Source organism: Berghia stephanieae, chromosome 2 (assembly GCF_034508935.2).
Source record: "Berghia stephanieae isolate SIO BIC M18660-M18661 chromosome 2, UCSD_Bste_1.3, whole genome shotgun sequence".
Lineage (NCBI taxonomy): Eukaryota > Metazoa > Mollusca > Gastropoda > Nudibranchia > Aeolidiidae > Berghia > Berghia stephanieae.
The window spans coordinates 101127997-101140755 of NC_088361.1; the positions used below are offsets into that span (position 1 = coordinate 101127997).

The 12759-nt window shown below is 36.6% G+C and overlaps 2 protein-coding genes across 2 annotated transcripts in view; one reads left to right on the plus strand and one right to left on the minus strand.

Moving 5' to 3' along the window:
* LOC144966101 (protein AAR2 homolog) overlaps positions 1 to 12759 on the plus strand; it is a 417529-nt gene that overhangs the window by 369878 nt on the left and 34892 nt on the right. The gene's annotated exons all lie outside the window — the stretch shown is intronic.
* LOC144966094 (uncharacterized) overlaps positions 1 to 12759 on the minus strand; it is a 38107-nt gene that overhangs the window by 1122 nt on the left and 24226 nt on the right. The window contains exons 14-22 of the mRNA XM_078902160.1: positions 11578 to 11685; positions 10922 to 11061; positions 9449 to 9580; positions 8791 to 8875; positions 7980 to 8067; positions 5602 to 5636; positions 2060 to 3999; positions 1637 to 1699; positions 668 to 772 (exon numbers count right to left, since the gene is read on the minus strand). Of these exons, the coding sequence (XP_078758286.1) occupies positions 668 to 772; positions 1637 to 1699; positions 2060 to 3999; positions 5602 to 5636; positions 7980 to 8067; positions 8791 to 8875; positions 9449 to 9580; positions 10922 to 11061; positions 11578 to 11685 (2696 nt within the window). The remainder of the gene's footprint in view (positions 1 to 667; positions 773 to 1636; positions 1700 to 2059; positions 4000 to 5601; positions 5637 to 7979; positions 8068 to 8790; positions 8876 to 9448; positions 9581 to 10921; positions 11062 to 11577; positions 11686 to 12759) is intronic.

A 12759-nucleotide genomic window follows, 5' to 3' on the forward strand; every position in this document is an offset into this window, starting at 1 on the left:
TCCCTTCACTTCTGACTTGAATTCTTCAAACAGTTTTTATAAGCACCAAATCAATTCAACTCTTGAGTAACCGATGCCTTGTAAGACAGATCATGTAAGACATCAAATCTCGGGCCTGCAGGTCATACAAAATAGTAGTGCAGCTAAATTAGTGACAAGACAAAAGAGAATGGCACACTCCCTGCCTATTCTGTGTGACCTACACTGGCTGCCAGTCAAGGGAACAATCATTTTAAAGATTGCTCTGTTTGGTTTTGAAAGTCTCAATGATGAAGCACCTGACTAAATTAGAAGCATGATAGAATTATGTCATGTACCAAATGGGAATTTACGATCCTCGACAAACAAAATGGAGCTTACTCTAAGAAATAATTATAGTTATAAATATTATGACGGCCATTCCTTTACCCACACTGGGCCCCTTGTGTGGAATGACCTGACCAGAAGGATAAGAGAAGCGACATCTCTTGTTAGTTTTAAATTATTGTTATCGTTACAATTCCGAGGTATTGATAAGATATTACATGCACTGCTGCTATTGATATCATTGTGGTATACGTTTTATATATTTATTTGTAATGTGTACGGAGCATCACACAGTAATTAAAATGTGCTATATACATGCCAATGTATTATTATATGATTATCATAAAAAGCCACCACTTACCTCAGCTCTGGTCGCCAACAAAGCCTCCGTTAATTCCTTGGAGGACAGCAAAGCTTGCAAAGCAGCGTGAGGATCGTCCATTTCACTGCCTACTATAGAGCTTTTCTACATTTAGGGGGGAAAAAAAAAGAAGAAAATAAACAATTAAAAAAAAACAATAAAACTAGTTAAAACTGTGCTTTAAAGCTAAAAAAAACCCCAAAAAAAACAAAACCAGAAAAATGACAAAAGAATTCCTTGTAAATGAAAGCTTTAACAGACATTTTATTCTTATTCAATCAGGGGACAAAATGCAATCGAGACAGACAGGCCATTGCACTAACATCAAGGGCACCAAGGTTTGAGCTGTGCTGTCAACACCAAATCTCTCCCCTCTTGCTCACTTTGTGATGCAGCATTGCCGTTGTCTACCGTTACTATGTCTGCGCTTATTAAATTAAAGGTAAATCCAAATTTCCCTTCAGAATGATTAAATAAGGAACTCAAATACCAGAAATCCCCCCAAATAAATCTCAGTGAAAGCGACTGAAGTAACTCGTATGTCCTAAACTTGATCTATAACACTATTTGACACTATGTCATATGACTGGGTGTTGCTATTGCACAACAATTGATTGAAATACACATACCTACATTTTCAAATAAGTATTGCTATCATCAGAGATCAGTAAATGCTATCAATCATAACTTTGTGAAATGTCCAAAATCAACCTCATTACTCAACTCTGTCCATTGCAATGCTATTCATTTTTGTCTTGGTAATGATAACAATGCCTGCCTATTATCTATTCTCTTGTCTATGCTGTACCTGGAATACAAAGTATTCTCTTCCTGCTTTATCGCACCGTTTATTTGCTCAACATGTGGTGGTTTTATACCAAATGACTGATGCTTCGTTTATTAATTCTTTTGAATCAAATAATTCCTATTTTTATTTTTGTTCAATTTAACACCCTATTGAATACTGACCATACTCAACAACATGTCAGCAATTCTTTCAGCTTGAGCATCTTCATCAGTAGCATCTGACATCTAGAAAGAGAGAGAGAAAAGAGGGGTGAAGAGAAAAACTATTAACTGTTTCTAAATTCCAACACATGCCCCAAGCCTTGGGTTCTCTATGGACCAAAACATTTTGGTCAGGATTAAATTAATGGGTTTTTTTCTTGAAAAAAATTCCTGAATAAACAAATGACAAAAAATCCTTTGAATTTCTATCTTGAACAAATTCTCATAACTTTCTGGCAATAATCTAATGACATGTCATATTATTTGAGAATGACAACAACGTTTTTAAAAACTGTCATGGAATTGTTGAATCCACTGGTACAATCAATCGTGTGTTTAATTTGACACGCATGACAATGACAATCATTTGGAGTTATCACTTACCAGCCCCTCGTTATTGGCAGGTGGACTAGAAGAGCTTTTCGTCTTGGAGGATGGGCCGGGAGGACTTCTAGACTGGGACTGATTCTTAGGAGGTGGACCAGTAGGGGGGGATGGACTTGTAGATCTCAGACGCTTGCTTGCAGGACTGATAGCTTTGGGAAGAGGGGCTGGAGGGAGAGATTTAGGAAGTGATCTAATTGGGCTTTTGGATCTGAGTGGGGTGTCAGCGGGGAGTGGCCCTAAGGGACTCCGAGTCCGGGACGATCCAAAAGGACTTTTTGATCTTGTGGGTGGCTCAGAAGGGAGCGATGTTGGAATAGGTGCCAAAGGGCTTTTAGATCTTTGAGAAGATCCGAGAGGGCTTCTACTTCTTGCTGGTGGACCAGACAAGATGGACTTTGGGAGAGGCCTTGAAGTTGAAGGACTTTTTGATCTTCTATATGAGCTAGAGAGATTCTTCAACATAGAAGATGACAGAGGAGGACTTGATTTAGGTTTAGCTCTGAGATGTTTACTAGATTTGGGTGGTGTGCTGGAAGAACTCCGAGACCTTGAACGTGATCTGGAAGAACTTCTTGAACTGGAACTGGATCGAGAAGAGCTTGATCTTGATCTCCGGCGTTTACGAGCAGGGTTAAAAGACCTTTTCTTTACATTGAAAGGTTTTGAACTTTTGACATAGCGCTTTGTACGGCCAGGACTTGGAAAGGACTCCACCCAAGGTGGGCTTTCTGACGATATTGATATTGCTTGATTTTTAGGACTACAAGACCGTTTTCTTCTAAGAGGAGATCTAACTGACTGCTTATTTCTTGGAGGAGAACGACCAAACTGTCTCTCATAACCTTTTCTTGATCTAGGATAATCTGGGTTTCTAGCTGACACCTCAGGGCTCTTGGAATCTTTCCATTTTGAGAATGACGAGTCTGAGCCTCTTTTATCTTGTCTGGATTTTCTGGAATGCAAGTCAAAGTCTTTCACTCTATCCAGATAAGACCTTTCAAAAGGCAATGATTTGGCTGGTGGCCTCTCAGGGGGAGACTTTTCTCTCTTGGGAGACGAGTAGCTACTACTGAGAAGTGCCAGACTGTCTGGTCCCTTTGATTTGATGCCACTTTCGAGAAGATCATGAATGTCATCTTCCCATTCTTTGACCTTTGACTTTTCACTTTTCTCCTCTTTCCCATGACCATAGTCAATGACTACAGGTTTGGCTTTGGCCTTCTGAGATGGTAACACCCTTTTCAAGGGATCTGGGTCAATGTACGGTTCTGATTGTAACGTTCGTTTAAGCGGATTTGGATCCAAACAAGGGTCTGGTTTTCTTGATCTTTTCAATGGATCCGGATCCATATACGGTGGCTCGGCCTTTGTCCTAGGGTTGATTGAATCCAGATCCATAAAAGGGTCTGGTCGACGTTTCATCCTTGGGTCTGGTGGATCGGCATACGGATCGGATACACGATTTCTATGTCTCAGTTCTCTAGAATCCGGTAAGTCATGATATGGGTCTGGTCGACGAATCCGACCACTCATTGCTCGTGGGTCTGATGGGTCATGGTATGGGTCCAGTCGATGACTTCTCATTTCCCTTGGATCGAGTGGGTCAATGTAAGGGTCAGGCCGATGAATTCTCCCCCGACGAGGGTCTGAGTCATAAAAATCTCTATCTCGTTCTCTAAGCGGTGGATGATCATCTCTATCCACGTAGCGGCCTCTCATTAACATGTCCCTGTCCATAAACCTCTTTCTCATCAGTGGGTCCATATCAAAATATCTGTCCCTTAACAATGGATCCATATCCCTGTATGGATCACCAAAGGGTGGTGGGGGTGGTGGTGGTGGTGGACGGTGGTGGTAAGGAGGCACAGGGTCAGGAAGCAAGCCGTCAGGTCTTCCTTTGGTTGATGAAGGCAGGAACTGATCTTTGTCTACATTATCTGTCATTGAAGAACAAAGGACAGAGAATAACTGAATTACTAAAGGCAGGTCACTGCTATATCTAAGATTTAAGGCTTTCCAAACATAACACACATTTCACAAATTCACCGATTTAGCACAGGCTTTTCCACAATAAATTTTTCTTGAATTTAAAATTTAAAAAAAGAAAAAAAATGTAGCTTTTATATAGTGCAATATCCACTAAACATGCTGACAGCGCTTACTAAGGGCTCCCTGGCCACAGCAACACTTAACATGTAGGACCAGACAAAATGCCTGGTAGGTGATAAAACTATTTTTTTGGACAGAAACAACACTGTTAACAGCCAGGTACTCATTTTACACCTGAGTATGGTGAGAGAATGTGAATAAATAGCCTTTTAAAAGGACTCAACTATGCGCTGCTCAGGACTCGTACCCAGGACCTTCCAATCCAAAGGCAAGTGTCATACCACTAGACCACTAAGCTTTAGACTACAAAATTCAACATCAAGAATTTAACAAGCTTCAAACCACGACCAAAAAAAAAAAAATGTTTTTAATTCTAAAATAAAACAAGAGAAGAGAATTGTATAAATTAAAAATGCAAGATTTCTAATGTTGATTTAAAATAGTCTAGAATAGATATGGTGTAGCTTCAACTTAAAGCGATCCACTTGTCAACGAATTACAATTCTCAATCATTTCCTCTTACACTCTGATAAATATTCTGAATGTGGAAAAAAAATAATCTGAATTATAACAACAAAAAAAAACAAACCATCTTTACACATCAATTTGTACAGATTTAAATTTGGAGAATAATGTAACTGCCCTTAATTTGTTCATGACTCGTTCCTATTTCCAAAATCCCTGGCCCTTTGCTCTTCCTGTTTCATATTACGTTTGCATCATAGAAACAGACTTGAAGGATAGAAGTATAATAGACAAATCTGAATGTCCTCGATAGTCTAGTGTATGCCACATTCTCTGCTTTGAAATGTTCTCATAAACCCTTTAATTTTGATGTAGTCAAGACCAGTAACAGATGAAACCCAGAAAAGTCTGAACTTTTCAAAACTCATATTTTCTTTGTGCACTTTTAGATGAGCAGAATGATCGACAAAATCTTCTGATACTTAGGCAAACGAAGTAAGCATTGGTGGTCAATCCGAAAATCAAAATTTGACTGAAAAAATGACACTAAAATCCCTTTTCATCAATCACAATATATCTATATCAACTATTTCATGGTCAAGAGAAAACAGCGAGTCAAGCATTTGTAGAAGGCTAAAAATAGCATACGCATTCTTTGACTCGCTGGCTCAACACGTGTAAGAGTGAAGGTTGCACATTGACCATGTTTCAAAATGCAAGGTCATGGACAGGGGTTCCCCAGACTAAAAATAGCACAGTCAGTGGATTGGTCATCTAATTTTAAATTAAATTTTAGAAATGTTGTTTTCCATCAGTGCCATATCTTCCTCCTCTTGTATCACGGTCAGAAGAGGCATGGCTAGATCTTTGGAAAGATTGACAATTATATTCTTAAGCACTTTCAAACACATACTTGAAATCTGAAAAGGAAATCAAAAAATAAAATGAGACATGTGTAAACTTACCTTTAGGCTTATTATCATTCCCTTTGTCATCATATCTGAGGAAAGGATAGGAAACATGAAATTGAGGAGAAATCAATGAATGTAAAAATCTTTAAATTTTTGAAAATCATTACAATTACATTTCTATATGATCAAATTGAAAAAATTAAAATTGCAGAAACTTTTTCCACATTTGAAATATTTATAATCAGGCCATTTTACATAGGCATTCCAGAAGAAGTGACCACCACCAAAATGAGTTCAAAAATCTAAAATGTCTCATTTGATATACAATAAAAACAAACTAGATTGTTTTAAAGTTTTTTATTCCAGTCTGATCAATTTTTAATTGAACTTTTATATAGCGCAATATCCACTAAACATGCTCAAAGCCCTTTACAAGGGGTCCCAGCTAGGTAATCGGCCAGGGCCAGAACAAAACCAAGTAATCTCATTCCAAGACAAAGGCAGAAAGCATGTTGGAAAACAAATATAAGGGGATAGAAGACACAGTAAATGCTTCCCTGCCCACTATGGGAGGTCAGGATCCCCACCCAGGAATCATTTATTTGTTCTTTGAGTGTTTGAATGAAAGGGTAGAATTAAAGTGGACTTTCTCCCATGGCAATTCTCACACAGCATAATCCACAGGAGGAAGATTAGCTGATTGGTGTCACCAAGGACCTTTGGTCATGAAAACATATTCCTGTGCAGCTACGTAGTCTTGTGGTATGACACTCACTTTTGGATTGGAAGGTCCTGGGTTCAAGCCTCGCTCGCGCATATTTGAGTCCTTGGAAAAGACTCTTTCCTCACGTTCTCAACATACTCAGGTGTAAAATGAGAACCTGGCCCTTATGTGTTGTCTTTGTCTGAAAAAGTGTAATATCGCCTCACAGGTGTCATGCCTTGTTTTATATGTTACATGTCGCTGGTAGTCAAGGACCCTTTGAAAAACACTTTGAGCACGTTTAGTGGATATTTTTTTTCTCCATTCCATGATTTACCCGCAGACACCATCTTTCTGGTAATTCTACTCGTTTTGTGGTACAGCTGATTCAATGGAATGATTCTTTTCCAATGTCGAAACACACCATTGTTTTGTCCATTTCTTGTAATTTTGAAAAGGAAATATTTTTTTCTGTAGTAATATCAGTGTCAAATATCATTTTTACATTTTGTGAAGCTTAAACAGATGTTGTTATTTTGCTCACCTTTACTCGTTTATGCGGCCCGATGTTCCACAATGAATCAAGAGGTGTAAGTTACTCATTCGTTCCCATTTAGTCGAATGGTGCTTTCAGAAATGCCATTCACAAACGACAAGTTTACTTTAAACTTTAATGCAAATTTTTGATGTGATAAATTTGTAATAATGACAAGACAAAAAATACAAAACCCAAAACCAATCAAACCAAACCCAAGACATTGAAGGTTACAGCTGGATCAATAAAACAAAAACTTCAATCTGCTATCAAAACCCAATATCCAATCAATTGTATATTTTACATTTTCCAAACAAGTACAGTTCACTCCGCTTAATCGCACTCTGCTTATACACTACACAATGCTGAAAAACTGAATTTTTTCTATATAATCGCTCTGATTAATAAAATACCATCTCCGCTTAATCGTTACATCTTGATTGCAGTGACAACCAACAGCCATATGAAATCAACGATGCTGTTCCCATTCCACGCAAGTTTTCGGCCAAAGCATTCGATCAATTTTTTATAATGGACAACAATATACCCATGAGCCAAGAACTAACAACTTAGGAGATAGTGAACTCCGTTCAGCCACACAAAAGACAACGCCTCGCTAATGAAGAAGAGGACGATTCATCAGAATGTGACAACCACTGAAAACTTGACATGGTGGAAAAACAAACAACGCTGCTATATATAGAACGCTTGACAGATCATCTGCATTGGCGGGATTGGAGACACGGGTTTATAAATAGTTTGTACAGAATAGAAAGCAATCGAAGCTTTACGATTATTCTTCTTACAAACAATAATGTCATATTTTGTTGTCAGTAAAACATGTGAAAGAAAAGATTTTTTTTTTAAAGAAAAAAAATAATTTTAAAAACCCCAAAAACATATAATAAAACCAAAACACCCTCCCCCCAAAAAAACAAAAAAATTTTTTTTTAATTAATAAAAATGAAGAAACCAACATTCTACTGCGGCCTTGTCTTGAATACGACGGTCTTAATTAATCCCGTTGAAAATTCAGAAGGGAAGGTCCTACATGAATTGCACATGAAAGCTGGGACTTACATGCTATTATTAGCTTCTCTGCTTAATCGCACACTCTGCTTAATCGACACATTAAACCGAACTCCTGAGGGTGTGCAATTAATCGGAGTCGACTGTACCACAAACTGTACTCACTTCAAAGACCTTGGCGGTGCGTGGAAAATCGGGGAGAGCGGTCGATCTTTAACTTTCTCTTGGTATTTAGCCCTGGAAATATCATATTCTGAAAATAAAGAAAAGTTAAATGAACATTTTTTTTCACAAAAGTTATTAAACAGAGAGCTAATTTCTATATTCAAAATATCAAATTGATATATGAAAATTGAAATATCTGTCAGAATGGAATTACAATCAGTTCAATGAATAATTTCTGGAATAACTACAGTATGTAATGCAATATAAATAATGTTGCTATTGTTGAGTGTTGATTCTGGTCATCAAATTCCGACAATAACGAGTTTCTCTCCATCTTGTACCTGGTGCTGCCTAATGGCATGTCTGCCTGCTCCCACCCATTCCAATAGCACACATGGCAAAGTCGGGCCTCTGCTAAACCAAATGGTTCACTTGAGACCAGGGACCAAAAGTGAAGAGGAGGGTAGACAAGACGGTTAAGGGGACAAAAGACAAGCCAGAAACCTCTGATGGCGACAAATTCTCACACAACAGGAAACAAAAACACAAACAAACAGTGTCTCTCTCCATGGCCATCAAAACTTTGAATGATTTGTGATTTTCTTCTCTGAATTAGTGGCTAAGCAATTTTTACAATAAAGCAACAGGACCAATTTCTAAAGTATTTCAATGCTGTATTTTTACATTGTGCAATGATTTATTTAAATTCATAAATGCAACAATTTATGTATATAACAAAAAACTATAACATTTATTTGTTTAAAAACTTTTCATTCAGTAAAATGGATAATAGTAAAAAAAACAATCTGACCTGCAACCACCCATTCCACATATGTACGGTAACTTTTGGTGGGGTCATCATCAAGGGAGGTTACCTCGACGGCATTTTCAAAAACCTGTCACAGAATGGAAAACTACATTTAAACTAACTGTCAAAGATGCATGAACATTTTAGGGTTATCAGAGTGGAAACATCAAACTTTATAAAATACCTGTTAGGAGCATAAGATGACAGTAATATATATATATATATATATATATATATATATATATATATATATATATATATATGAAGGGTGAAGTGGCCGAGTGGTTAAGGCATTGCACTGTGACCCGGAAGGTCCCGGTTTCGAGCCCCGCTTCAGGCACTTTCCTTTTTTTCCTTGAGCAAGATTATTAACCCCCTATTTGCTAACTTGGACATCATGGGTGATTCCTGTTGACATCAAACATTTTGTTTGATGAATTATCTATATTCCTTCGTGGACTGCCAAGGCAACGATATTGTATGATGACTTGGCAGAACGGCATAATAAATGTAATATATATATATAAATCATTTACTGGTGAAAAAATCCAAATGAACAAAAAATGTTAGGGTTCTCCCAGTATATATCAAGTCGTAGTAGAAAAAAAAAGGTGCTAGAAGTAATCTTGCAAATCTTTAAAACCCACTTGAAAACATTTACCTTGATAGAAGGTTTACCATGTCCATCACTCTCTTCAGCCACCGCAGAGTGCTTCTCAAATTGAATGGAATACGGCCTCTTTTTCTCAAAAAAAGACTTCATCTTGTCATAAGAGTCAGGATGGTTCTCTCTCTGTGTGATCAACATTATCATATTAATAATCAATATGGTTCTCTCTCTGTGTGATCAACATTATCATATTAATAATCAATATGGTTCTCTCTCTCTGTGTGATCAACATTATCATATTAATAATCAATATGGTTCTCTCTCTCTGTGTGATCAACATTATCATATTAATAATCAATATGGTTCTCTCTCTCTGTGTGGTCAACATTATCATATTAATAATCAATATGGTTCTCTCTCTGTGTGATCAACATTATCATATTAATAATCAATATGGTTCTCTCTCTGTGTGATCAACATTATCATATTAATAATCAATCATAATTGACACATAATTCACACAGCAGTAATTCTAATTCACAAAGCATTAACTCTAATTCACACAGCAGTAACTCTAATCCACACAGCAGTAACTCTAATCCACACAGCAGTAATTCTAATTCACACAGCAATAATTCTAATCCACAAAGTCTAATCTAAATCATTTTATAAGCGAGGTTTTAACAATGTTTATGGTAAACTCTGGCCATTTCAGAAACCAAATAATAAAATTTGACCATGAGGTTGAGTAAAAAGGTCCTTTCCCAGACATTCCACACCAAACGACAACAACATTACGTTATTTTGGTCCTTTCCTAGACATTCCACACCAAACGACAACAACATTACGTTATTTTGGTCCTTTCCCAGACATTCCACACCAAATGACAACAACATTAAGTCCTTTCCCAGACATTCCACACCAAACGACAACAACATTAAGTCCTTTCCCAGACATTCCACACCAAACGACAACAACATTCCACACCAAACGACAACAACATTACGTTATTTTGGTCCTTTCCCAGACATTCCACACCAAACGACAACAACTTTCCACACCAAACGACAACAACATTAAGTTATTTTGAGAGGCTGTGGAAACATATAGTTTTCATCAATTTCTCTTTGACTAAATAATAAACCCAAAAGAGCAGCCAAAATAGCTTCTCTAAGAGTGGACAAACTGTGGACTGGGTTTGGTATTTTGTTCTTTTTTCAAGCTGTTCTATTCATGTTTGTTTATGACTTTTTCCAGTCCACAGCTTCTACCAGCTTATCATCACTTTCATACTTTGTCCACACTCTTCTTTAATACTTCAAAAAGCTTTTCGTGTTCTTAAACTACTCTAAGCATATCCTTAAATTATTTTCCACTGATCAATCTAGACAAAACTGATTACAACAAAATCCTTCCACTCTTTTTCAAAATATATTCACACAGAGAAAAAGATAAAGAATTGAATCAAATAAAAAAAAAAGGTAAAGTTTTAACTTTTATCTTATCTTCAAACAACAACATACCATGTATAGAAGCCGATGTCTGAATCCAAAGATGTGATTCAATGCAACAATTGCACGGAACTTGACACCACAAAGCTCGCAGATGGCCCAAAATAGCTTAATATTTTTTAAACTGTGGAGCTCAGTTATGTAGCTTAAACCTTGAAAAAATAAAAATAAAAATAAAGGAAATAGTTGTACATAAAAATTGGAAGAATAGAGCAGATTGAAAGAAAACAAAAAAAAAAAGTGTTTTGCTTGAAATACTTTTTGACATAGTCAAGCATCTATCCAATTGATAATTAGTATAATGAATTTATATAGCGCCTAGTTCCAATTTAGAATTGCTCATTTAGTATCTCATAATTAGTATCTTCATGGTACACTAATGAACGTACACTCCAGCACGGTTTCCTCAAACTCATTAGAATGTCTAAAATTTCCCCTTATTATTCTTTGTTTTCATTCCATTCCTTACTTGAACTACTTTTTACCAGCTAACATAAAAAAATAATTAATTAAAAGGGTTAAAAATAAGCATTCAGTGAAAAATAGCAAACATTCTGTTTCCCAAAATGAAAGGATTATTTTATTAGGTTATTTTTCTATTTATATTGTATTTCATGCCATTTCTTGCCAAAAGACAATTGCTCAGTTAGGAAAAAAAACCCACTGACCTAGTGCAGACTTTTTGGAGTCAATCACCATTTTCTCAAGAAGCGACTCTTTGCCAATTTCTTCAGGCTTTAGACATAAATGCTGGTCACTGTCTCCTTCCTTGGACACTAAAGAAGAAGAAAAGAATAAATAAATTGAAAAACTGATAGTGTATAATGTACAATTGCCCAACAAGTAGATACAGTATTAGTTATGAAGTCATCTCTGCCGTTTTAATTGCTACATTTCATGACTACAATGACATAGTCAATGCAGGGCAGAGAGTTGACATTATCACAAGTAGATTTTTACAGTTTATGTGTGTGTGTGTGTCTGTGTGTGAAAGAGGAGAAGGAGAGAGAGAGAGAGAGAGAGAGAGAGAGAGAGAGAGAGAGAGAGAGAGAGAGAGAGAGAGAGAGAGAGAGAGAGACGAGAGAGAGATAGAGAGAAAGAGAGAAAGAGAGAGAGAGAGAGAGAGAGAGAGAGAGAGAGAGAGAGCATAATTCTGGATAAATGTTCTATCTTCATGTTATGGCATTAGTCTCTTTTAACCACAAAAAGTGATATTTAGATTATGTATTTATCAGTTACAGTCAGCAGTTTTTCCAAATGACTGAAAAAGAGGAGAGAGAAATGTAATTCCAGTGTCTATCTGTGTTGTTCCAAAATATTTTTTAAATATAATTACCAATGCAGTATTATAAACTTTCAAATTCAAGACAAATTCATCTTTTTGATGGCATTAATTGCAGAGTCTTAAAGAAAGAAAAATAAAATGCGGAGGGACCAAATTTGGGCGTCTCCAAATAGTTATTGAGGAAATTAGTGACTAAAGCTTGTAAAAATCAAGAGTTGAGACTGACAAGAAACGTTTATACCTGCTTATGTCTTTGTGCATTGTCTTTTCAGCTTTACTACTTTATTACAATAATTAAAATCATCATTCATTTCCTGACATATTGAGCTATAAAAACCACATGACATTTTTTTAGACGAAGAAAATAATAAATGGTAGAAGCAATGTTGACAATAAGACACTGATAACAGATTTTGCCTTTGTATTCCACAAAGACAGATTCAACTATCAGTCTGACAATCATCAACTTGAGCTCAGTTGGTAGATATGAGCTATCGGGACTCACCAATGGCTCACAAAACACTGAATGGCCATGAAAATAAATCACCTCAACAAACATCAATGG